The following is a 26,663-nucleotide window of genomic DNA, read 5'->3' as shown; positions in this document are numbered from 1 at the left end:
GTCAGCTCTCTGGTCTGTACTCCCATCCTCCCTCCTTTTCCTCTTTCTGGCCTTTTCAGCTCCCCTGCAGGAGTCCACTGTGCACACCAGCAGGTCACTATTCCAGTGTTACATTCCCCTCAGCAGACGCTGAGTCCCCTTTGCTCTGATTATGGTAGCTTCCCCTCCAATTGCCCCCAGGAAGCACTTAGCTGGGACTGGGTCAGGGTGATGGTTGGGTCTGTGCTGAGTACTTCCTTACCTGCATCACACTGGCCCTGTTTCTCCTCGCCTGCTCCCTCCTTCAGTGGCTGAAACCGCCCCTCCCTCGCCCGTGGCCCCAGCAGAGCTCAGGGAAGCCTGGAGTTTAGCTTAGAAGTTTAGCTTAACTGCTTCCAGTGACTTCTCCACTCACCCAGAAAAAGGCCTGAGGAAACGGTGTGATTGAAAGGCGGGGGTCTCTTGTATGTCAAATGCAGGAGGGGAGGTCTTGAGTGAGGCCTGGAGCCCGTGTTTGTAATCGCCTCAATGAGCAGGCAGGGTAGCAGGGTCCTGGCCTGGGGAAGGCGCCTGGCTTGGTCAGCTAGAAGCGGCGAGTGCTGGTAGCAGGTGCTCCAGAGACAGGATTCTGTGCACTTTGCAGCCAAGCGTGTGCTTAAATATCACAGAGGCAAAACACGAGACGCTTCCCTGAGATAATTACTGGCTTCGATTCATATTCTTGGTATAATTGTCACTTTTTCCTCGGCCTTAGAAAGAGTGTAATGTCAGCTAGCAGATTTTTCTCTAGACCAACATTTCTTTCTTTCTTTATAAATTAAAAAAAAAAAAATTCTTTTGACCCAAGCACTGCTCACCTCTGGCTTGTGGTGGTACCGGGGACTGAACCTGGGACCTTGGAGCATCAACCTGAAAGTCTGTTGCAGAAGCAATGCCCAGAGCGTTCTATCAATGTGTAACCTTCTGGGGCACCAGCAGTGTTTTGCTTTTTTTTTTTTAAATATTTATTTTATTTATTCCCTTTTGTTGCCCTTGTTGTTTTATTGTTGTAGTTATTATTGTTGTCGTTGTTATTGGATAGGACAGAGAGAAATGGAGAGAGGAGGGGAAGACAGAGAGGGGGAGAGAAAGACAGACACCTGCAGACCTGCTTCACCGCCTGTGAAGCGACTCCCCTACAGGTGGGGAGCCGGGGGCTCGAACCGGGATCCTTACGCCGGTCCTTGTGCTTTGCGCCACCTGCGCTTAACCCACTGTGCTACAGCCCGACTCCCACCAGCAGTGTTTTTTAAAGTTGAGAAGAAGCAAACAGCAATCCTAGAAAACTGGTGTTTTATATATATTTTACCTTTTATTATTATCACCCGTGTTATCATGGGGGCTCAGTGGCCTGCTGCCCTTTTCCTTGTTTCTTTTCTCTCCCTTCCATTCCTTATTCCTTTCCCTTCTTTCTTTTCTATAGAGACAGAGAAATTGAGAGGAGAGAGAGAGACACCTGCAACACTGCTTCCGGGGGACCAGGGGCTTGAACTTGAGTCCTCTAATATGTACATTCTATTGGATACACTGCTTCCCATCTTACTGCTTTACTTTCTTGTTTTATTATTTTATTTTTATAATATTTATTTATTTTCCCTTTTTGTTGCCCTTGTTGTTTTATTGTTGTAGTTATTATTGTTGTTATTGATGTCGTTGTAGTTGGATAGGACAGAGAGAAATGGAGAGAGGAGGGGAAGCCAGAGAGGGGGAGAGAAAGACAGACACCTGCAGACCTGCTTCACCGCTTGTGAAGCGACTCCCCTGCAGGTGGGAATCTGGGGGCTCGAACCAGGATCCTTACGCTGGTCCTTGTGCTTTATGCCACGTGCGCTTAACCCGCTGCACTACTGCCCAACTCCCTACTTCTTTATTTTTTTAAGTATTTAATTTCTTGGATAGAGACAGAGAGAACTCCAGAGGGAAAGAGTAGAGAGGGAAAGAGACAGACAGCTGCAGCCCTGCTTCACCACTTGTGAAGCTTTTCCCCTGCAGAAGGGGACTGAGGGCGGGAACATGTTCACTCTGAGACTCTCAGCTGCTGGGGATCAAACTAGGGATTTCATGCTTGTAAGTCCTTTGCTCTAGCCACTGCACTACCTCCCAAGCTGCCTTCAAGCCCAGTTCTACATTTTGGGGGTGTGGGGGTGGGGCAAGATCGAGAGAGAGGGACTCTGCCCAGCTAAACTCACACTCATTAACTCTCCCTACATATTCTCAAGAGTTATTTTTTTTTTGAGTTCCAGTTCTTTTAAAAATATTTAATTTATTTAAAAATTAGCGAGGAAGTAGAGGAGAAGCAGCTAGAGAACCTGAACATCCATGGAGTATGTATGTCATCACTTTTAAAAACACATTTCCTTTATTTTGTTTTAATGAGAGAGAGAGAGGGAAACAGACTAGCGCACTAATCAGCTCTGACTGACAGTGGTGCTAGGGATTGAACCTGAGACCTCAGAGCCTCGGGCAGGAGTCTTTTGCAGAACCATCAGGCTGTGTCCCCAGTACCTCCCATAACTTCTTTAGCCCGTTGTCTGTTGATGGGCATTTAGGCTGCTTCTACTCTGGTTATGGTGAATAATGCAGTTATGAACACAGGGGTGGACGTGTTTCTTTGAATTAGCTATTTATTTATTTATTTATTTACTTATTCCCTTTTGTTGTCCTTGTTGTTTCATTGTTGTGATTATTGTTGTTACCGTTGTTGGATAGGACAGAGAGAAATGGAGAGGGGAAAGACAGAGAGGGGGAGAGAAAGATAGACACCTGCAGACCTGCTTTACCGCCTGTGAAGCGACTCCCCTGCAGGTGGGGAGCCGGGGGCGCCAACTGGGATCCTTACGCTGGTCCCTGCGCTTTGCGCCACATGCGCTTAACCCGTTGCGCTACAGCCCAACTCCCCCTTGAATTAGCTTTTGAGTGTCCACTGGATAATTGCCCAAAAGTGATAATGCTGAGTCATAAGGAAATTCCTTTTTTTAAAAATCTGTTTATGGACTCTTCATCTGTGTTGTGTCTGGTTACCGCCGAGTCATCCGTGCTCTGTTCCCAGTCGCCTCTCAGTGTTTGTGGAGTGAGTGAACAGTTAGGAGAGGCCAGTTTGCTGTGGGGAGGAAATGAAGTGAAATCTGATGGGTACTGATCTCTGTGGTAGCTTTATTTAAGCAAAGGGTATGAGCTATTAAAAAAAAAAAAGTGCACTCAACAAGGTGTGCCACCGCCCGGCCCCACCTATTTACTTCTAAATTAGCAGCGCTCTGGGCCCAGAGGGTGACTAGCTCTCGCTCCACTCTGTGAGGGAGCCATCAAGGGCCACAGAGGAGAGTCACAGCTCACGGCAGAGACACCACCCTTGCAACGCGCTTTTCAGGAATGTGATCAGGAGTCACTTACCAGGAGACTTTCAGAAACCCAGTTTATAACCCCCTCAGAGCCCAAACCATTTCACGTGGGTGTAGTGACATTTTGGTTTTAGACCAGAAAGCAGTTACGGTGACAAGGTACAAAAAAAAAGAAATATAATAATAATAATAATAATCATGCAGCCCTTTATTTAGTTTTTGCAAAGTCTCTGCTTATAGTTCTGTATATTACATGACTGTGTTATACAAATACATTTATTTACAAAAATGCTCTAGCTGTGCAAACTTGTTGCTTTTTTTTTTAAAAAAAATGTATAGGTTCATCCCACCTCTGCCCATCCCAAGATATATATATTTATTTATTTATTTATTTATTTAAAGCATGCATAAAAATTAACTTTGGTGTGGGAAAACTAGTCTACGTGCTGTCAGATCAGTATTTGTAAGCCTATTTATATATTTACAAAAGTCAGTCTCTAGAAGCGGGCAGAAGTGTACATTTTAAGACCCACAAGGCTGCCACTGTGTGGGGTTATCAGGTCCCAGAAGACAAAAGAAGGGGTTTGATCTTGCAAAGAAACAACTACAGAGTTCTAATATGATGAAACAAAGAGGGAAAAGAAACAGGAAAAGCAAAGGAACTAGCTTGCTGGGGCTGGCAAATTATCATCCAGAACTTTCTGGCAGTGCAACAGGTTTGATAACTTGTCTTTCTACATCCGCCTCTCTGTCGGTTTGGCAGAAGTTCATTGGCTTTTTGTCTAGCACACTAACGTTCAAATGTACAATGCTATATAGTATCAAAACATTTTGGCAAAAAAGGTCTTGAAAGGAACCATGAAGTCTTGACAAAAATAGAAATCTGTAATAAAGCTAAATAACATGAAAATAAAAAGGAAAATATTATCACATCTGTTTTATAATTCATAATAGTCACGCTTGTGTATTTCTCTGTTCACTCCTAGTCTCTGTAATGAAAAATAGTTCTATACAAAAAAGATACTAAAATTCTGGAATCGGACATGTTTGACATGCTCAGTACATTTTACTTCTTCTGCCTCACACACATTCTCTCTCACCATTGTCTTTTTATTATTATTTGTTTTTTTCCTGCAACACATGCTTACTTCATTTAACAAGTACTTAGATACAGACAGTCAACACTACGTAATTACAATGGTAACCAAGGAAAAAACGGGGGGAAAAAAAACTTTACTGAAGTCTACTAATTTGGTATTTAGTGCATACATAGCATTAAGCCTCACACGGTACAACAATATGTCACATCGTCTTGTGAAAACAGTTGTTGAAAGCTGCTAGAAAAAAAAAACACTTTTTTTTCTTTTAACTCCAACTTGTGTCTACTAGGATTTGGCCTTTAGGAGGTCTCCTTGGCTGTGGATGGGACGCTTTTGCCGGAGCTTCCGTTCTGTGCCTTGTAGCTGGTGAGGCTAGGAGTGTGGATGGTCCTGATGCTCTTTGCACCTTGAGTCAGTGCGGTGGGGGAGGCTGGGGAGGGGGACGAGGAGGAAGAGGAAGGAGGAGGGGCTGCTCGGCCATTTTGAGTCTGCAGTGAGAATGAGAGATGGTGACCTTTACCTGTATGAGTGGGGCTCTGAAACTTTAAAGAGCCATTAGAGACAGAGGGGATGAGGGAGGCAGGAGGAGCGGAGCGTCCTGTGTGAGGGCTGAGAGGGTTAGAGGGGACCAGTGGTTTAGCAGGTGGATTAGGGAGGGTAGAGCTGTCACCACTAGAAGAGGGCAGGGAACTGCTTTTCCCAGAGCTGGGAGAAAGGGCTGGAATCTTAGAAGCAGGTAAGGAGGGGAGAGTAGGCTTACAATCCCCACCAGCTTTCTTAGCACTTCCATTAGCCTGCAAACAAAGATGGCGGGAGACAGTTTGTCAGAAAAAGCTGGTAACACGATCACCCCACAGGGCCTGGCAACACAGCCCTTCCGAGAACACTTCAAAGAAGCCACACCAAACTGAACTGAGTCACAAACCAGTGGAAGGCCTGCGCTAAGTTGTTACAGTGCTCACCACACACACCCAGGTACAGAGCAGAGCAGGAACAGAGCAGAGAGAGAGGAAAAACCGGCACAGCATCATCCCACTGCCGCTGCTCCGGGTGATTCCCGCAACTATTTCTGGACGGTACTAGGTGCTGGGTTGGCCATGCGTCTGGGTTATTATTGGGGCTGGGACACCGTGACAAAGGGTTAAAGTGCCTCTCTCAGCATCTGTGTTAGTATTGGTGAACGAGGGGGCCTGTCTGTCCCTGTCTGTTTCCCAAGGTGTTCTGCTTGAATGCCTACATTCACCACAGAGAAGCCAACTGGTCAATGGGTTAAACATGTGAAGTCCCCAAAGTAAAAGGTGTCTTATTGCTGGCATGCAAAAAAAAAAAAAAAAAAAAAAGGAAGGCGTGATGGGGAGTCCAACCAAGGCGTTTAGATTATTTTCTTCGTGCCCCCCAGATCCAGGATGTCTACGCAAACCAGGTCTCGCCAAGAAAGCACAGCATTTGGTATCAGACTAGTAAGTCAGTGGCCTGCTTCTACATTGCAATAGTGTCCATCCAGAACAAGGGTTAAGGCAAAACTACCTGGCGATACTGGCGGGGGTCCTGTAGTTTGGACGGCTTGCCAGGCTTGTCCAGGCCTCCGGGTCTGTTCTTAGAACTCATGGGCACAGGCATCCTGCTGGTCTGGGAGGATCCCCCGGAGCCCTGTAGAAGACAGCAGGAGGTGGGGGGGGGGAGGTAGAGAAAGAGGTGTGTGAGTGAATGCCTGCAGGGGTCGCCCTACTGTGTGCAGAGAAGCTGGTGAGAAGCCACAGCCCTGCATGCAGGACAGAGCTAGGAGGAGGACAACCAGGAGATACCCCTGGGGTTAATGTCAATAGAATCAACCAGAATCCAACTGCCCCACTACCGATCAGTCTTAGGCTTTTCATGAGTCCCCGAGTAACCATTTCAACCACCGACGGCTACCCCACCAGCATCCTTGCGATGACCCAACACCAATCAGCAAACGGAGTAAACACAGAAAATCAGTGAGCTATTAGACACCGAGTGGTTGGTTGTTTGGAAGGTGAGGGAGGAAAAGGTGAGAGAAAGGTTCTCCTGGTCAAAGAAACACACACACAGACACAGACACACAGACACACACACATGCCACCACGAGCCACCTGAAAGGAAGCCAGTAAAATCACAGAGACACTGGGGCTAACGGTGATTATGGCAGATTTAAGAAAGCAGCTGGGCCTTTGCACTCTCCGCCAGACCAAGGTACCTTACTTCGTGACGCTGAAGGAATAGACGAGGGGGGCTCTAGGGCAGTGGGGGCGTCATCCAGAACTAGCAAGGACCGGGGCGAGGGCTCCCGGGCTAGGTGGGGTGAGCTTGCTAGGGAATCTCGGTTGGAGGAAGCGGAGGAGGGGTCTGCTAGGACCCGAGGGCTCATTTCACTGATGGTGTTTTCCAGCTGTTTGATGGTCTGTTCTAGGCTGTCCAACGTCTTGTACGTGTTCTTTCGGATCTCGTCTGTCCTAGAGATTGGTGCTGGGCTCTCAGGTCCCCGGAGCGGGTTTCTCGGGGGCTCCTCAGGCTGAGACCGAGCGATCTCGAACCGCCTGGCCTCCTTGTGCTGCTTCAAGGTGCCGTCCTCTTCCTCCTCTTCGTAGACCACCACCTGCAGTGTCTTCTTCCCCGTCTTGGTCCCCGTGCGGATGGCCTGAGTCAGGGCTGCCAGCTGCTTTTTGGGAAATTTGAACTTGAACTTCTTCTTAGGGCTCTCAAACTGATCCTCCAGCCCATTGCACCTGCTGTCCGGGCTGGGAGACTCTGCCTGGCTCAGCTGACTGGGCTCCTCTTTGAGAGCATCCTGTCCTGGGCTCTTGGTCTCTGCTAACTTCTCCTCAGCGAGCTGCCCAGATCCAAGGCTGCTGGGCCTGGAAGGCTTTGGGTAAGTCTTATTCTGACTCACAGCATCCCCATTTTCCTCCTCTTCCTCCTCCTCTATCTTCTCCTCCATCATCATTTTCTCTAATTCCTCATCACATTCCTCAAATATGGTGGAAAGCCTCTTATACGCAGACCGGATATCCATAGGCTCGTCAAAAATGATGATAACTGGCTTCTTGTCCAGACACACGACGGGCTCTTCATTATCAGCTCCTGGTGGGGAATTCACCTCTTTTTTGGCATCGATGTTCACCGTCTGGACGTCTTCCCCCTTCCTGCTCACTATGTCTCGGACCTCCCCACTGGACAGAACCTGCACTGCGGTTTTGGTGATCATGAAAGCAATGTTGTCGGTGGTGGCGTTTTCTTCCGTGGGTGAACTCGGTGTAGATTCTGTGTCCTCATTTGGGTTCACACTTGCTGCCCTAGTACCCCTGGTTCTCAGAACAACCTGACCAAACTCTGTCACTGAAACCTCTTCGTCATGAGTCCTGGGGTCCAGGACACTCAGTTCCGTGGATCTCGCAAGAGACGGGCAATGACACTTATCTGTAGTCTCCTGGCCTTGTTGGCTCTTGTCTTTTGCATGACTCATCTTCTGAGTCTCAGTGTCTGAGGTGGGGAGCTGCCGTCCTGAGACTTTCGGACCTTTGTTTAGTTCCTCTTCTAATGAACTCATGCCAGAGGCATGGACCTTAGATCCATTTTTCTGGAAATAGTTTTCATCGTCTCTGGGTGAACTCTGATTGGGCACGGAGCTTTCTTTCACCAGGCTGTCACTTTTACATTCTGATGTCTGCGAAGCATCAGATACACTAGACTCCACTCCTCTGTCCCACTTAGGACGGTCACTGGGTGCCCCTGTGGGAACCTGAGAGGAAGAGTGGAGGAGGGAAAGCACACGCATTAATCAGAAACAGGTCTGCAGGGGGGAAGATGACCAATCCTCAAGGTGTCAAGTCAGTTGGAGAGCAGAGATCTGACCTACACTCACCTTGTGACTGTCCAGCCTGGGTCCGTTTTCATATTCAACCTCAGATTTCCGTGCGTCTTCATGGAAAAATCCCAAGTTCTAGTAGAACAGTGTAGGACACGTTACTCCAAAAAACCACACCCCTCCCCAAAGTGGACTGAATCTACCTAAATGGTTCCTTGAGTCACACTTCCAAAACATGCGGGCCAAGCACATGATGACACACCAGTCCAAAACCTACAACTGTCTTTACCTGGGCAGGCCTTGCTCTCCAGCTTCCAAAAATGCCCTGTGTCTGCACAAGATGAAAAGCTCAATTAGCCAACTATATAGTGTTCTCAAATAAGGCTGGGGGAAGGGTGCAGGGAAGAGTATGTGAGCACAGTGTTTGTACGGACATATCCTCATGCTCGCCTCTGATTGTGAGCTTAGCAAATTGTTTAAAACCAGAAGCCTGGCCTGGTGCTGCGGTGTGCTGGCAGACAGGAGGCTTCTAGACATCTCCACATCTGCCACTCAAACTGTTACTTTCTGCAAGTTACTCCAGGTCTCCGGGCCTCACTGTTCTTGCCTATAAACTGAGGAACTAATCCAGGAGAAAAAAAATTAATATCCTTTGCAGCTAATTATTTCAGTGCTCTGCCTGCTCCTTTTATGGAAATTATAAGGCCATCTGCATTAGTTGGCTGTGGCATTCTAAGATTAATAATATATATATATATATATATATATATATATATATATATATGTATAGCATTTTCTCTTAGACAAATGAAAGGTTGAAAATGTACTTCCAGGTTGAGCAGCGGGTTAAGTGCACATGGTGCAAAGTGCAAGGACCGGTCTAAAAAATCCCGGTTCTAGTCCCGGGCTCCCCACCTGCAGGGGAGTCGCTTCACAGGCAGTGAAGCAGGTCTGCAGGTGTCTATCTTTCTCTTCCCCTCTCTGTCTTCCCCTCCTCTCTCCATTTCTCTCTGTCCTATCCAACAACAACAACAACATCAATAACAACAACAATAATAAATACAACAATAAAAACAAGGGCAACAAAAAGTGAATAAATAAATAAATATTAAAAAAAGAAAGGAAATGTACTTCCAGTTGGTACTTGTACTTTTCGAAGGTCAAATCATCTGACTGATATTATTCTTAAAGCTTCAAGAGAAGCTTCAAACTAAAATAAGAACCAAGACAGTCAGATTCAAAGTCAGAGCGATGTGGTCACCAAAATAGCATCTAAGTATTTACAGAGTGGACACGTGAGGGAAACCAGGGCGGCAGGGCAGCGGGGGTGGCTCAATGTTCCTCCCGTATGTTCAGTTCTTATTCTCTTTATTCCAGCATGCAGAATGGAACTATGTGTCTGAGGTTCTCACCAAGATGCAGAAGGTAAGAGCCCAGCAGTGAGGACCAGGTGTGAAGAGCCTGTTCTGGGTCTACTAGTAGCCTTTGGCCCTTCCAGGACACTAACACTAGCTATGCCTCTTTCAAGGCACAGCTGTCCTTTTTTTTTTTTTTTCCTTGCTGCAGAAACCCAAGAGGAAGAGAGAGGTGATTATAGTAGGTTAGAATACAGGAAGGCTGTTTGGTTAAAGTGCTGACAACATCACAAAGCACAGTGACCCAGCAAAAGTCAACGTAAAGCTGTCCCACTGCTCCTGTTAAAAATGGAAAAGGAAGTTCACACGCGCACAAGTAAAAACACACCAACCACAAAGTCAGTATTAATCACGTGGGAACACGGCACAAGATACAAGGCGCATTAGCCCCCAAAACCTCACCCCCCAACGAGGGCAAGGATTCACCCAGCTGTAAGCAGCTGAACAATACATTTTCTTTTGCAGACTGTTGAATATAGATTATCCAGTAGGTAACACATCAAGTAGAAAGCTTTAAGAAGAAAAATAGACCAAGTCTCAGCTCCACACAGGGAGTAGAAGCTGAGTGAGAATTTGCCTTTAAATCAGAGAATGAATTGGCCAAGAATCTAAGGACTCTATCCTTTATAGCTGACGAATAGCTAATTCATCAGGGCCTAGGACATGCACACGGGCAGATATTCCAATAGCACCTGTGACATATGTATCTTAAAAACATAGCCAATATCAGGTAACTAAGAAAAAGATGTTACATTACCATGACCAATCATTTTTATCACTGGGCTAGAAAACTGACTAATTATACCAAAGAAAATGCATTAGTTTTACCAAGGGTAACTTTGTTAAAAGATCTTATAATCTCCCAAGGCTACATATAGCACATTTAGATAATAAAGATTGTGAAAAAGGTGGTTAAGTCTCATTCATATCTGTTTACAGCCCCCAAGATGTGAATTATTGAGACAAGTAATGAAACAGGCTCAACATACTTATGAGTAAATAAATACTCAAAGTCAGAGTCATAGTTACAGGCACACTGCATAAAAGTACTAAGCTAAGGCTTCATGATAAGAACATTTTAAGATAACATTTGACTTATTGGAGAGAACATGAATAGCCCAAGAATGGGTTAGTAATGACAAAAGTTGAGGTCCAAAGAAGTAGCTCAATGGACTGAATAGAGTAGCCAGAGTGAGTGCCTGGGATCAGATCCAGTGTTAGACACTCAGGACAGACCTGCTTTTTATCTGATGCACCCTTGATTAAGAAAAATGGGAGTTGATGGGATGTAGTATAAAATTTTAATTGTGGGGCCAAGAAATCTCATGCAACTTTCCAGACAAAATTCTATAAAGAGAGAAGGACTGTTTTCGGAGATTTCTTTGAGAAGTTCCCAATGTTTTAGGTGGGAGATACCACATTGGTCCAAGGATAATGTTCTGTAATCCTGGAGATGTCAGGTACCATTGAGATGACTAAAACTAGGCACATAAGGAAATCCCACCGGGGGCGGGGGAAGAGAGAGAGAGAGGGAGAGAGAGAAAGAGAGGGAGGGAGGGAGAGAGAGAGAGAGAGAGAGACAGAGACAGAGACACAGAGAGCACTAGCTTATTGTCTTTTGTCAGTCTCATAGATTCAAGTCAAACCAATGGCAATTTTTATCTTCATGAGACATTTACCAACAATGATCTCATTATCTCCACTGGTTCATTAAAAGGATTCTGATCACCTGCTTAGTGAACCCACAGGTCAATTTTGGCAGATCTGGGGTCTTCCCCACTGAGGACTGATGTCCCATAGAAGGTAGCGGACTGGGCTGCCTTGTTTGATTTTATAAAAGGGAAGCTAGAGTCTGTGAATTCTGGAAAACAATTTGCTGGTGAAAAGTGGACTGAATGATTTGAGTTGGTCAGCGTAAACTTAAGGTGGGGGTGAGAACATTTGGCAGACAAAACTTATGACCGGTAGATAAGAAATTGTGCCCATATGTTAACAACTATATTATAATCTATTAACACTCCAATCTCAGCACGTTAAAAAAAAAAAACACACCAAAAAACAGAAACATTTCATTCAAATGAGGTGGTTTTGTATCCAGGAAGCCACAAAAAGCTCCAGATCTAATTGAAAGTCTCCTTTCAGACAATGAGGCTAATGGGTCCTGTGCCTGAAATACAGTATCAGCGAACCATTTCCCAGCTTGGGCGACTGTCTGGAAGCCACAGAATGTCACAAAATATACTTGCACCAAAACTGAAGACGGGACTTACTATCTTGGAAAGTGACACTGAGAATTTGCCATGCATAACAATAGTTGTCTGGTCACTTAGAACAAGTGTACAAATACATCTGTGTCTCCTTGAGCTACGCCCGTGAATACAGCTCTGCGTTTTTTCCCCTAGGACCTAAGACTTTCACCTATTTTTAATGTGGATGTTTCTGGCTGAGAAGACACATTAAAAATGAGAGAGAGGGAAAAGAAAAAGCAATATATTTGACAGGTGTTTTCACCTCCCCCCCCCACCCCAGAGTTCTGAAAAACCTTGAAAGGCATAATAGATATGTTCTCTGGCTTCGATAGAGGCATGTACTGGGACTCATGTCTCTGATTAGTTTTAATGCTCTCTTCTATTAGTTAAAAAAGAGTGGCACAAGGGTCAGCATAGAGGGCATAGGACACACAAGAGGGAGAGAGGGAGAGAGAGAGCGAACAGGGTTAGTGTCAGAGCCAGGAAAGAAGGAGCATCCGACAGACGGTGTGGCAGAAGTCACTGCCACCATGTTACCTTCTTCTCCTTGGGCGGGGCTGTGGCCCCTGGCCTAGAGTCAGCCCGGGACTGTTCAGCATGACTGTTTGAATTTACATCCATAAAGGAACACTTCTGGAAAGCCTAAGGAATTAAAATACTGAGGTTAACTGGGGTCCAAGTGGAGGGAGAGAAGGGAGGGGACCCTCCAGAGACAGGGAGACCCCTGCTGCCCTGCTAGGTTCTGCATGGAGCCTCTGCCTAAGCCCAGGAAGCATCAGGAAAAGCTGCTCCCCGTGTGGCTGGAGGCAGCTGGCAGGGGCAAAGCTTCTTACTCCCTGGAGCCCTGTCAGGATGAAATGGACAGAGCCCTGGAAAAGACGACCCTCTCTCTCTGCAGGGAACCTGATTTGTGTTTAGTTGGGCTTTGTCTAAAGGAGCTGACACAAAATTAAAACCTCTTTTCCCTTAGCCATCCACTACTTTTCACTGGCTTTATTTACACAAGGTATTTTAATTAATTAATTAAAATTTTTTTTGGCCTCCAAGGTTATTGCTGGGGCTCAGTGCCTGCACCATGAATCCACTGCTCCTGGAGGCCATTTTATTTCCCCTTTTGTTGCCCTTGTTGTTATAGCCTTGTTGTGGTTATTATTGTTATTGTTGATGTTGTTCAGAGAGAAATGGAGAGAGGAGGGGAAGACAGAGAGGGGGAGAGAAAGATAGACACCTGCAGACCTGCTTCACTGCCTGTGAAATGACTCCCCTGCAGGTGGGGAGCCATTGCTCGAACCGGGATCCTTACGCCGGTCCTTGCGCTTTGCGCCACGTGCGCTTAGCCTGCTGCGCCACTGCCAGACCCCTGACACAAGGTATTTTAAACCCTTAAACCGTAAACTCTCTGCAATAGTTACAGTGTTCTTAGCAGGTATTTGGAGGTTGGCCCAGGGTAAAGGGATGCTCTCTTAGCACCTGTCTGATTATTTTATTTTATTTTATTTTTATTACCACCAGGATTATTGCTGGGGCTTGGTGTCCGCACTATGAATTTACCACTCCTGGTGGCCGTATTTTTCCTTTTTTTTTTTTTTCCCCATTAAATAGGACAGAGAGAAACTGAGAGAGGATGTGGAGACAGAGAAAGGGGAGAGAAAGATAAACACCTGCAGACCTGCTTCACTTGTGAATGGACCCCTGCAGGTGAGCAGGGGCTTGAATCTGGGTCCTTGCACTTGGTAATATATTCGCTTAACTGGGTACACCACCATCTGGCCCCCTGATCTTTTTTTTTTTCCCATCAGGGTTATACTGGTGGCCATTTTTTTCCTTTTTCTTTTCTTTTTAATTTACTTTATAGAACAGAGAATAATTGAGGGGGGGAGAGAGAGACACCTGCAGTACTTGCTTCACGTCTCGTGAAGCTTCCCCTTGCAGGAGGGGTGAGGGGGCCTGAACCCAGATCCTTGTGCAATGTGTGCTTAACCAAGTGCACCACCGTCCAGCCCTCAACCTGTGTGTGACTTGGATGGGCTCAGGAACTGCCTGTACCTGGTTAGACTTGGCTAACTAAGAAGTGAGGTCAGGGTAATCAGAACCAGGGTTGGCGCCTATGCTCAGAGGTTATGGGAGACCGGACTCCAGGCACAGAAAGCACAGGCCATGTCTGGGTTAGAAAGGAAGTAACAGACGGGGCTAGGTGGTGGTGCACTTGGCTAAGCGCGCACATTATGGTGTACAAGGATCCAGGTTCAAGCCCCTGGTCCCCACTTGCAATGGGAAAGCTTCACAAGTGGTGAAGCAGGGATGCAGCTCTCTCTCTCTCTCTCTTTCTTTCCCATCTCAATTTCTCGCTGTCTCTATATAATAAATAAATAAATAAAACACTAAAAATTAAAAAAAAGGAAGTAACAGAACCATCACAGAAGCAGGAAGACTGATCAGTGTATCCCAACCAATTAATCCTTGTTAATCACCCAATTCAACCAATACTGTTACCCAGGTCTCACTCAGAGACTAATTCAATCTGACTGACTCTCTGGGCTGTAGGGGAAAAAAAAAAATTTTTTTTTCCTCCCTCAGCTCTGCTGCAAATTTCTAATGTGAGATAAGTGACTGGAAGAATGATCTCACACAATGATTGTATTTTCTCTTCAGGCCAAAGATGGCCATTTCAGAAGTAACTCTGCAGACAGGGAGAGTATCCCCTGACCTCCCTAAGTGAATGCTCCATCATGGGTCCTCAAATGCTGACATTTCTCTGCCTGCCTTCCTCTCCCTCCTCCCACACACACAGCTGCTCCCTCCCTCCTCGGGCCCCTTAGAGACCCAGGTGCGTGCTGGCTTGGGGATGTGGAGCTGCAGGGCCCTGGATCCCAGAGCCTGACAAGACCTTCTGATGCCTGGCCCCCCCAGTTACAGGAAGTTATTTCACAACTACAATGGGGGGCGGGGGCCTGCTTCTCTTGTCCTATTGTTTGTCTGCCTGCCTGCCTGTCTAACACCAGAGCATGCCCATTGGTCACCGACCAACTTACTGATGTAGCAGGTCGGGGGGAAGGTAAGGGGGCATCTTCTTCTGGCAGGATGGCTAGCAGGATTGACTCATTTCAGGTGAGAGCTGGTTGTTTACTGCTGTTCCCCACCTCTGCGTCACATAACAAGGAGCAGGCATTCTGCCCTTCTGACACCTTTCAGTTAAGCCACCAAAGCGATCCTGGCTTTCAAAGTGGGAAGATTCTCCAGTGCTGGGGTGCAAGAGACTGGAACGATGCATCCCCTCTCTTACATGACCAGTGTAAGAGACTGCTCTTGTTTCTGATAATTAGTGGCCACTGTGCACAGATTTAAACATTATCTAAAGGCCAGGAGATAGCTCACCCAGTCAAATGCATGCCTGACCATGTGTGAAACCCTGGCTTCTAGTTCCAGGACCATATGGGAGCATCCTGGAAGGCGCCAGAGGAAGCAGCACCAGTGGTAGAGCAGTACTGTGGGGCCTCTGCTCTCTCTTATCTCCCCCTTTCCCTTTCTTCGTAGAAAAATGAAAATGTTGGGCCCAAGAAGCTGCTTATGGAATTGCATGTGTGCAAGGCTCTGAGCTCATTACTCTGTGTTGCATTAAAGAAGAGAAAGAAAAACAAGACAAAACATGAATGTCGTCATTTCCCACCCCTTTGAGTCAAGCCGACTGGGCCATGGCCAGTTCACCTGGTAACTGGGGGCTGATGCTACAGCCAATGTCTCAGCATCTGCCTACACAGCAGAATGAGCTCCCGACGCCGGGGTTCTCACTGGATTGCCAGGCCATGCTGCCGTGAATGGAGTTACCCGACCCTTCGGAAAACCCCAAACCAGTCTCCTTGGTGGAGGGCATGTCTCAGACCAGTCTATGAGTTTAAGTGACACTTGAAATGGTTCCTGCGTGTGTCTTATCAACCAAGAGCCTGATTTTCCTCACAGAATCCAGCAGCTCAATTTTGGGAGTTATTACCACAGGAAGTACTGAATGGGAGCCTGAGAACCCTGCAGGCTTTAAGAGATCATTCCGTCTCACAGAAAGAGAGCAGAACCACCAGCTACAGTGGGCTTTATCAGTCCTTAGCAAGACAAAGAGGTGGCGTGGCTGGTATTTGTCATCTTCATCTTAATTTATTTTTGAAACCAAGAAGAAACTATTAAGAGTCCAAGAAAAGCAAGTAAATCCTTACGGTCAAAAGTGACAGAAAGTGGTTTCTTTTATAAAAACTCCCACACAAGTCTTAAAGGGACCCAGAGGAACCAGTGGAGGCCACTATCAGAATGGGCAGCTCCCATGGCCCACATCCACAGGGTTCACTGGTACCCACTTTCATAATGAATCTGTGTGAGCTGCAGAGTCCCAGGCTGGTGAGCAGGAAGTCGGGGTGAGGCACCTCATCCACATACCTGGAGTTCTGCCATGATTTTGTCTCCCTCCTCATCTTCCTCCTCGTCCTTTGAGGTGATAGAAATAGGCGGTGGGGACGGGGTCCAGGCTGAAGCTGGCTCCTCTGCTGGAAATTTTGTGGCTCTAGCTTGAGGGCCTGGTCCAGCCTCTTCACAGCTCACCTGTGGAAGGTTCAAGCCACAGACATTGGATTAACCCTCCAGGTGCTGTTAAAAAAAAGAGGGGTGAGAAGGCGGCAGGTGGTGGTGCACCTGGTTAAGCGCTCACATTACAGTGTGCAAAGACCTGGGTTCAAACCCCTGGTCCCACCTGCAGGGGGAAATCTTCATGAGTGGTGAAGCAGGGCTGCAGGTATCTCTCTGTCTCTTTCCCTCTCTATCTCTCCCCTCTCAATTTCTCTTTGTCTCTAATAAATAAAAAGATTTTTAAGGGTGGGGGTAGATACCATAATGGTTATACAAAGAGACCCTCATGCCTGAGGCTCTGAAGTCCCAGGTTTAATCCCCCATACCACCATAAGCCAGAGCTAATCAGTGCTCTGGTAAAAAAATAAATAAATAAAGTTTAAAACAGGACAGCTCACAGGAACGCAACACATTCCTTCCTGTCTTGACTTCCTTGCACCTCCCATGGAGCTGACAGGCTGTAGTAGCCCTTTGCATTTAATTCAAGGTTTTGTCTGTACAAGCTGTCATTTTGGTGAATGGGTGGCAGAATTAAAAACCCTCTGTAACTCCACAACATTCAGCACCTTAAAAAAAAAAAAGGCATTCTACATTTGCCTGGGAGATTGTATTTTACACTAGATATAAAAGAGGAAACTTGTTAAATTTAAGTGGAAACTAAAGTTCACTGAGCATCTCTGTATACAGACACCCACGGGCTGGCTAATCTGTTACGTTCGTGATGTGGCCTTTCTTCAGCTCCCCACCCCTCCACCCCTTTTTCAGCCCTGCTGAAGGAGTCTGCATTTCACAGTCACAGCTAAAAGCCACATCAAGATAACACTTGTGGCGCGGAGTCTGGTCCCAGGAATGGGGCGGACATTCTCCCATCTGTGACGCTTTTGCTTCCCAACGATCTAGATTCCTTCATTATCTCCTCCTCTGTATTCACTGCTGTCTGGGTCCTAACCCAGAACAGAGAAGGCCTTGTCTGAGAAGAGCACATGATCCCACGGTCCCATCCGCCAGGGCCTAACCCTTCAGACCTTAGCGCTGCTGATCTCCTTCCTGCCCGTGTAGACCACGTCGCCAGACCGTGTGGTGGTGAGCCCAGATCCTGGCAGGTAGTTCCGTCTCGGGGGTGGGGGAGGAGGGGGTGGGGACTTGCCCCCCATCTTGTCCAGATCCTGTTCGGAATTTGGCGAGTCTTCTGGAAAACATGGTACCACTGCAGTCACTGCCTTTATACGTTTGTGTCCAGGGACCAGGTGGTGGTGCATCTGGTTAAGTGCACACATCACAGTGCACAAGCACCGGGGTTCAAGCCTCTGGTCCCACCTGCGGGGGGGGGGGGGGGGGAAAGCTTCACAAGCAGTGAAGCAGGGCTGCAGGTGTCTCTCTGTCTCTTCTCCTCTCTATCTCCCCTCTGTCTCTATACAATAATAAAATAAAATAAAATAAAATAAAATAAAAGCTTGTGTCGGGAGTCGGGTGGTGGTACCGCAGGTTAAGCGCAGGTGGCACAAAGCACAAGGACCAGCGTAAGGATCCCGGCTGAGACCCCGGCTCCCCACCTGCAGGGAAGTTTCTTCACAGGCGGTGAAGCAGGTCTGCAGGTGTCTATCTTTCTCTCCTCCTCTCTGTATCCCTTCTGTATCCAACAACAATGACATTAATAACAATAACTACAACAATAAAACAAGGGCAACAAAAGGGAATAAATAAACACTTTAAAAAACAGTTTGTGTCCAGAAAGTCCAGTTTATTTCTACAAATTCAGTGGAGTCAGACTTAAACATACCTTTCTTTTCTCTAGAGCTTAACAACCCTGGAGCCCAGCTGACTTGAAGTCTCAGAAAAACCTTGAACAACTGAATTAATGGCTCTTTGCCTTGGTCTTCTCATCTATCAAATGGGGCATTGCAATAAATATTAGCCTCTCCACTGGGGTGCTGTGAACTCTCAAATTTTAATATACTTAAAGCACTTAGAATGGCACAGGAGAGGGAGTCGGATGGTAGCGCAGCGGGTTAAGTGCACGTGGTGCAAAGTGCAAGGACCCGTGTAAGGATCCCGGTTCAAGTCCCCAGCTCCCCACCTGCAGGGGAGTCACTTCAAAAGTGGTGAAGCAGGTCTGCTGGTGTCTGTCTTTCTCTCCCCATCTCTGTCTTCCCCTCCTCTCTCCATTTCTCTCTGTCCTATCCAACAACGATGACATCAATAACAACAACAATAAAACAAGGGCAATAAAAGGGAATAAATAAATATATTAAAAAGAATGGCACAGGAGAGGTTAGAGTAAAATCTACCCAAAGGAGGGGCATACAGCATGTAGGAGACATGTGGGACTAGTGTGTAAAGCCAGGAGGAAGTGGATTTTTATGGGTCATGGTTATATTGTTGGTATAGAAGGAGGCATCAAGTCAGAAAGGAGAGAATTATCAATCAGTATTAACAGTTGATCAGGAGATACAGATGTCCAGAAAAAGACCAGCAGCTCTTAATGAACACATGAGCAAACAGCCTCTCCCCTGTGCTTTCTCCATGGCCCTCACTTTGGCCTTTTATTTGCACAGAAACTCAGGGAGCAGAAAATGGGAGATTCAGGATTGGGCTCCCACCAGCTCCCACCAACAACCCCCACCATCACCAGCAGGGTGGGGGCACGGCTTTGTCTAGGGACCTCTCAGGAGGGTCTGTATCTTTTTCTGAGCACCTAAGTCAGAGTTGTCTAGAAGAGATTTCAGAGGAGTTTTGCCTTAAAGTTGAAGTAAAGACTTCAGTTAAGGGGGTGGGTAGTGGTACAATGGGTTGAGTGAGCACTTACATTATAGTGTGCAAGGACCCTGGTCCTTCCCTACAGTCTGGGAAGCTTTATAAGTGGTGCCTGTCTCTCCATCTCTATTATGACTAGTTTGATGCTTCTGGGAAGCCATGTTCCAGAGCTCCAGCAGCATCTGGTCATGTGGCTCTGGTCCTGGTGATGGGCCTGGGTCTCTCTCTTCCTGTGTATCAGTGTCACAAGAAAGATTCCATCCTGACCAGTTTGATTCAGGCTCCTCTGAGCCCTGTTCTCTGTTAGGCTTTGCCCTGGGTCCGCCAAGACTAGTTTTGGCAAAGATGCCTTAGCCAGAGCCCACCCTCCCCTCATCATTCCCCTCCTCACCCCACCCCCTGCCTTCCCTTCTTACTTTTTCTCGCTTTCACCTCCATCGAGAGGCCTACCCATCCCAATTTTTCATTCTTGTCTACTTATTGTTATTATTATTGTTGTTGTTGTTATTATTCTGCCTCCAGAGTTATCTCTGGGGCTCGGTGCCTGCACTACAAATCCACTACTCCTAGAGGCCATTTTTTCCACTTTGTTGTCCTTATTGTTGTTGGATAGGACAGAGAGAAATGGAGAGAAGAGGGGAAGACAGAGAGGGGGAGAGAAAGACAGACACCTGCAGACCTGCTTCACAGTTTATGAGGTGACCCTCCTGCGTGGGGGAGGGGGAGCCAGGGGCTCGAACCGAGATCCTTACACTGGTCCTTGCATTTTGTGCCATGTGCACTTAACCTGCCGTGCTACTATCCGCCCCCCCTATTTATTTATTTATTTTTTATTGCCACTAGGCCATCTGGGTTATTGCTGGAGCTTGGTGCCAAAAATGGCCACCGGGAGCAGTGGATTCCTGGTGCAGGCACCAAGCCCCAGCAATAAACCTGGAGGCAAAAAAAAAAGTTATTTTAAATATTTTATGTATTATAAGATATAGACAGAGTGAAATTGAAAGGGAAGGGGGAGATAGAGAGGGAGACAGACAGACAGACAGACACCTGAAGCCCTCCTTCAACACTTGTGAAGCTTTCCCCCTGCAGGTGAGGAGCAGGGGCTTGGACCTGGGTCCTTGCACAATGTAACGTGAGTGCTTAACCAGGTGCGCCACTGCCTGGTCCCTTAAAAAGTTATTTTATATAATGATTGCCACACTTGTGCTTCCATAGTTAAGCTGGTTAACCTAACACAATCTAGTCACTGTGATTTAAATATATATATTATATAAAATATATAAGCTGTCTGATGGAATATCCCCCCAGAGGCTCATAAAATGTGGTGTTTTCTTTCTGTATTCTATGAAGAGCTCTTGTCTTAAATGTAGGCCACCTTTCCTCCCTCCTGGCCCTGGGGAGCATCACCCATTCGTGTGGAAACGCAGAACCCGGGAACCTAGATTTTCCCTTACTGGGTGTCATCCCAGCATTCTACCCCAGGGCCTGGTTTCCCTGCTATGGTTCTAGTTAAGAATTAGTCCTGAGGGGGCCAGGCGGTGGTGCACCTGGTTAAACTCACACAGTACTATGTGCAAAGACCTGCACAAGGACCTGGGTTCGAGCTCCTACTCCCTACTTACAGCAGGGGACACTTCAGGAGCAGTGAAGCAGGTCTACAGTGTCTATCTTTCTCTCTCTCTCTCTTTATCTCCCCCTTCCCTCTCAGTTTCTCTTTGTCCTATTGAATAAAACAAAAAACAACAACAAAAGGAAAAATGGCCACCAGGAGCAGTGAATTCATAACCCTGGAGGCAAAAACAAACAAACAAACAAACAAAAACCAGTAGTACTGAGGAGCTGGGGAGGCAACACAATGGTTTTTCAAAAGACTTTCATGCCTGAGGCTCCAAAGTCTTAGGTTCAATCCCCAGGATCACCATAAACTGGAGTGCTTTGGTCATTCTGTTTCTTTCTTGGCATCACTTTCATTAAAAATCAAATAAATGAAATATTTAGATGAAAGAGGAGGGAGAAGAGGAAGGGGAGGGGGGGAGGAGAACTGAGGGTGTGTTCTTCCAGCATAAACATTTTAGAAGATTCATAAGAAGTGAGAGATTGGTTCCACTGGTGTGAGCAGGTGCTAGCACAATGACCCAGGTTGTGAGCCCTCAAGGAAGGGCCTTACCTGAATGGTCCAGCTTGTCCCCTGGAGCCTCCCCCTTTGGCTGGGGCCCTGAAGCTGGAGGCATCTCCAGGTCTGGAATTGACTTCATGATGTTGGCCTGAGCTTCCTCTAAAAGCTTCTCGAACTCCTTCCCGTTGTAATGGTCCAGGTTCTGCCTTTTCTCTTCCCACTTCCTCTCTGCTTTCTATCACAAAAGAGCAAACAGGTTAAAACCCAGTAGGAAAAGCTGCTGAAAGGCTTAGAGGGTGCAGGTCCAGGTGGGAGAAGGGGTAGGGCAGATGGAGTGCTGGCCACAGCCTGCTCTGGGTCTGGGCAGAGGGCCACTACAGCCCTGTGCCGCCTGCTGCTCCATCCTCCATAGCTCAGCAGACGGCCATTTAAGCCTAAGGAACGTCCAGTCGTGGAGAAAACCCCAGTCCTTGCACCGCACGGTCACAAGCTCTTACCATGTGCTTCTAAGGTCAGGTGACTCAATGGTCTCTGAAATCTAATGTCTCTCTCCCTCTTATTAATTAATTAATTAATTAATATCAGAACACTGATCAGCTCTGGTTTATGGTGATACAGGGGATCAAACCTGGGACTTTGGAGCCTCAGGCATGAGAGTCTATTGCTATCTACCCCGCCCCTCTTTTTCTTGTCTTTTTTTTTTTTTTTGCCTCCAGGGTTATCACTGAGGCACAGTGCCAGCACTACAAAACCACTGCTCCTGGCAGCCATTTCCCCCCCGCCGATTGCTTGTGGCCTCCATCTCCTCCGCCCCCTATTTTATTGGATATGAGAGAAATTGAGAAGGGAGGGGAGATAGAGACGGGAGAGAGGAAGACAGATACCTAGAGACCTGCTTTGCCTCTTGTGAAGCATCCCCTCTGCGGGTAGGAAGCAGGGCTCGAACCTGGGTCCTTGCATGCGTCCTTGCGCTTAGTACTTTGTGCGCTTAACCGGGTGCACCACTGCCTGCTCCCGATGGCATTTTTCTTTATCTGACCACTGAGACCCACCTTCAGTTAAAAACAAACAAAACTATCTTCGAGATTTCTCTCCTACCTCTTTTTCCTCTAGCCCTTCATCCATTTATCCATCAACTTATCCAATCATCCAAATCTGGCAAAAAACAGATCTTTAACACATACATGTACCATCTCTACAGGTCGACGGTCAACTCTCTGAGGAGACCATGAACTACTCTCCTTTACGGGGTCATGAAAAAATGGAAAGACGACTCTACCTCAATGGACTCTGCTCTGTGCTTGGCACTCACACTGTGGATTTCCTCAATGAACAGGGTCTGCAGAGCAGAGCCATTCACGGGGGTCTGTGGGGACTGAGGCACCTGTGCCAAGTTCACCTCCTGTGTCCCGGCTGGGGGGCTGGTGGGGTGAGGACTGGTGCCCAGGGACGCCTGCTGGGCCGGGTTCGGCAGGGCGCAGGAGAGCTGCGAGGGCTGGATGACCACAGGAGAGCTCTGCACGTGGTGAACTGTCAAGGGCATCACTTCCGCCTTCACATCGCCAGGAACTCCTGCGCCAGCCTGGGAGGACTGGCTTGGGGCATGAGGTGCCTCTTCCTGGTTCCTCAGGACCTCGGCGGCGGTGGCTTTTTCCATGGCGACATACTGTGCGGCCTGGGCTGCGTCGGTCCCTTTCAGGAGGCCATCGGTGACGTGCCTGGGAGAAACCACAGCCGGTAATGTTCATGGCACAACTGTACTCTCCCCGCAGGCCAGGTCTTGACACCCCACAGTCACACAAGCTTAGAAGGTTCTCACTTGCAAGTAGCAGCTCAGGGCTGAGGGTTTCCATAGCAACCTCCACAAGCCCTTGAACTGCCTCCTGCTCTTCCTCTCTGGGGTTATCTCCCAGCCCTTTTCTCCCTCCCCACCAGCACTGCTGTGCCCAGACTGACTCAGCTCCATCACAGGAAGTGATGGCAACTCCAAGAGTAACTTTTGCTTGAGTAGAGGTCAATTCTCAGTTTTCACTCCAAGGCTTTCTTTTTTTTTTTTTTTTGAATTTTTTTAAAGATTTATTATTTGTCTATTTAGAGAGAGACAGAGAGAGAGAGAGAGACAGAGAGAGAGGCCAGAACAGTGCTGTGGTTTATGGGGTGCAATAGAGCCAACCCAGGATCTGTCAGCACTGGATCCACTGAGCCACACCCCCCAGGCTTCCTGAACCCTCCATTCTCTCTTTACTGTCAAACACCTTGGGGGGGGGGTGCAATGGTTATGCAAATGACTTTCATACTTGAGGCTCTGAGGTTCCAGCTTCAATCCCAGGCATTGTCAGAAGCCAGAGCTGAGCAGTGCCCCGGTTCTCTTACACACACATTCTTCCTTTCTTCCCCCCACCTCTTTCTCCCTCCTCTCTCTCACTCTCTCCCTCCCTTTTAAATTCTCCTTCTCTCCCTCCTATCCCCCTTCCTATATCATTAGTTAAAATAAAATCTGTAAAATTTCTGCTTCCTCCTACTGGATCTCATATCTCACAGCTCAGTCTCAAGAGGGAGGGGACATTCATCCTCATGTCCCGCCGGGGGCCGAGTGTAACGTGGGGGTGTTGGCAGAGGTGTCACAGGGTGAAGGCCTGTGGCACAGCTGGAAGGCAGCCAGGCAGCCGGAATTTCCTTTCACTGGCTTTGTCATTCTTTTTTTTTTTTGCTTCCAGAGTTATTGCTGGGGCTCAGTGCCTGCACCATGAGTCCACTGCTCCTGGAGGCCACTTTTTTCCCCTTTTGTTTCCCTTGTTGTTGTAGCCTTGTTTGGTCATTATTGTTATTGATGTTGTTCGTTGTTGGATAGGACAGAGAGAAATGGAGAGAGGAGGGGAAGACAGAGAGGGGGAGAGAAAGATAGACACCTGCAGACCTGCTTCACCGCCTGTGAAGCGACTCCCCTGCAGGTGGGGAGCCGGGGGCTCGAACTGGGATCCTTATGCCGGTCCTTGTGCTTTGCGCCACGTGTGCTTAACCTGTTGTGCTACCGCCTGACCCCCTGGCTTTGTCATTCTTAAAGCTGATCGTTTATGAGAGAGAATGTCCTATAACACTAAAACACAGACACACACAACCCATTTATCTATTTATTTTTCAGTGCTTGCACTTCTTGGAGACCCAACACTGTACTTCCTCCCTCTCTGGTGGCTCTAAAAAGGTCACTGGTTTGCCCTTCAGGGGAGGGAAGGAATGGGCCTGTGTTCCCGGCCACCCTGCTGTCTCTTTCCGGTCGGCAAAGTGGCCAGTTGGAGGCTCTGCAGATGCATTGCCGTGTTTAGTTAAGAGCTTCATGAAGAATTTAGCATATTTTACCCTGCTGGGAGTCCATGGTGACACTTTAAATAACATGAATTTGGGAACCATTTCTTCTTGCACACAGCAAGTCGAGTGTCCTGTGGGTCTTTCTGTAATTCAGAATCCCCTGGGTTTCCTGGGGAGGATATGTGGATGTGTGGCTGCCTGCTCTGGTTTGTTAGCATCTCGAAAGGGGCTCTTTCATGAGGCCTGTTCTTCCTTTTTAAATTTTTTTCCCTTTTGTTGCCCTTGTTGTTTATTGTCTTGTTATTATTGTTATTGCTGCCATTGTTGTTGGATAGTACAAAGAGAAATCGAGAGAGGAAGAGAAGGCAGAGAGGGATAGAGAAAGATACACACCTGCAGACCTGCTTAACCGCCTGTGAAGGGAACCCTGCAGGTGGGGAGCCGGGATCTTTAAGTCTGTCCGTGCGGTTTCCGCCAAGTGTGCTTAACCTGCTGTGCCACTGCCCGGCTCCCTCATGAGACCTGTTCTTAAGTTGGAAGAATATCACCTGTTGCTTATGATTCATTATTTGTGAAAGCCAACTGCCACATTTAAAAGATAATGGGGGGGGAGGTGCAGATGGTGGGGCACAGTGGCACAGCAGGTTAAGCACACATGGTGTGAAGCCCAAGGACCTGCTTGCATAAAGATCCCAGTTAGAGCCCCAGCTTCCCACCTGCAGGGAGGTCGCTTTATGGGCGGTGATGTAGGTCTGCAGGTATGTATCTTTCCTCCTCTCTGGATTTCTCTCTGCCCTACAGAACAACAACAGCAGCAATGATAACAATAACAACAACAAGGGCAATAAAATGGGAAAAATGGCCTCCAGGAGCAGTGGATTCATAGAGTAGGCACCGAGCCCCAGCAATAACCCTGGAGGCAAAAAAAAAAAAACCAAAAAAGATAATAGGGATTAAAACCATCTCAAGAAAGTTCCTTATATGTTATTGCTGCTGGTGTCTTGCTCTCAAATTTGAGCCAAGATTTGAAGGGAAACTCCTCTGTAATTTCCTCCTGTGGTGAGGAACCAGAAATCACAGGCATCACCACTGGGAAGCAGCAAATTTTGTCTGGGGGTTGTGCCAACTTCACAGGTGACATGTTTTATCAGGGGCCAGGGTCTCTCTCTCTTTGATTGCGTTATTAAAAATTTTATTTACTTTTTAAAAATCTGATGAGTGGAAAAGAGGCCTGAGCATTCCACTAACACACACACACACACACACACACACACACACGCACGCACGCACGCACGCACGCATGCACGCACGCACGCACGCACGCACGCACGCACACACACTGCTGTGGCCTCATGCACCAAGTCTTGTTCTGTACCTGCTAAGCCACCTTTCCTGAGAATATATATGTATATTATATGGGGGCATCGTGGTTTACAATAAATACAATTTTTGGAACATGTGCAAAAATTTCTCAGTTTTTTACAAAACACTCTCACCATCCCCTCCAGCCTAGGTCCCCTCTGCTATCTTGCACCAGGCCCTGAAGCCCCCCCCCCCCCCCCGAGTCCTTTGCTTTGGTGCAATACACCAAACCTAGTCCAAATTTTACTTTGTGTTATTATTATTATTATTACTTTTATTTATTGGGTAGCGACAGCCAGATATTGAGAGGGGAGGGGGAGATGACAAGGAAGAGAGACAGAGACATCTGCAGCCCTGCTTTACCCCTGCACGTGGGGACCAGGGACTTGAACCTGGCTCCTTGAGCATTCTAACGTGCACTTAACCAAGTGTGCCACCATCTGGTTGCCTAAGATTTTACTTGGTTTCTACTTTCTGCTCTTGAGCCTTAAGATTCAAATCACCTCATATTCATCTTGCTCTTTCTGGCTGATTTCAAATCACACGATTCCTTCAAGCTCCATCCAAGATGAGG

The 26,663-nt window shown here is 47.3% G+C and overlaps 1 protein-coding gene and 1 long non-coding RNA gene across 26 annotated transcripts in view; one reads left to right on the top strand and one right to left on the bottom strand.

Annotated features, from left to right (window-relative positions):
• LOC132538943 (uncharacterized) overlaps positions 1 to 10,836 on the top strand; it is a 34,620-nt gene extending 23,784 nt beyond the window's left edge. The window contains exon 3 of the long non-coding RNA XR_009550269.1: positions 9,657 to 10,836. This is a non-coding gene — a long non-coding RNA (uncharacterized LOC132538943). The remainder of the gene's footprint in view (positions 1 to 9,656) is intronic.
• Positions 3,541 to 26,663, bottom strand: part of KIAA1217 (KIAA1217 ortholog) — a 362,069-nt gene continuing 338,946 nt past the window's right edge. For 14 of the 25 annotated variants that reach the window (XM_060192287.1, XM_060192286.1, XM_060192293.1 and 11 more), the window contains 10 exons: positions 22,701 to 23,139; positions 21,473 to 21,656; positions 17,577 to 17,740; positions 16,366 to 16,527; positions 12,481 to 12,585; positions 8,569 to 8,610; positions 8,337 to 8,414; positions 6,672 to 8,213; positions 5,984 to 6,106; positions 3,541 to 5,250 (listed from right to left, as the gene is read on the bottom strand). In XM_060192287.1, coding sequence (XP_060048270.1) covers positions 4,756 to 5,250; positions 5,984 to 6,106; positions 6,672 to 8,213; positions 8,337 to 8,414; positions 8,569 to 8,610; positions 12,481 to 12,585; positions 16,366 to 16,527; positions 17,577 to 17,740; positions 21,473 to 21,656; positions 22,701 to 23,139 — 3,334 coding nt within the window. In that variant the 3' untranslated portion in view covers positions 3,541 to 4,755. Of the gene's footprint in view, positions 6,107 to 6,671; positions 8,214 to 8,336; positions 8,415 to 8,568; positions 8,611 to 12,480; positions 12,586 to 16,365; positions 16,528 to 17,576; positions 17,741 to 21,472; positions 21,657 to 22,700; positions 23,140 to 26,663 lie in introns of all 25 variants that reach the window. The other 11 variants (XM_060192289.1, XM_060192294.1, XM_007526403.3 and 8 more) reach the window with 8 other exon arrangements.

The sequence above is a fragment of the Erinaceus europaeus genome, chromosome 6 (genome assembly GCF_950295315.1).
Source record: "Erinaceus europaeus chromosome 6, mEriEur2.1, whole genome shotgun sequence".
NCBI lineage: Eukaryota > Metazoa > Chordata > Mammalia > Eulipotyphla > Erinaceidae > Erinaceus > Erinaceus europaeus.
This window is presented reverse-complemented; position numbering and strand designations above follow the sequence as displayed.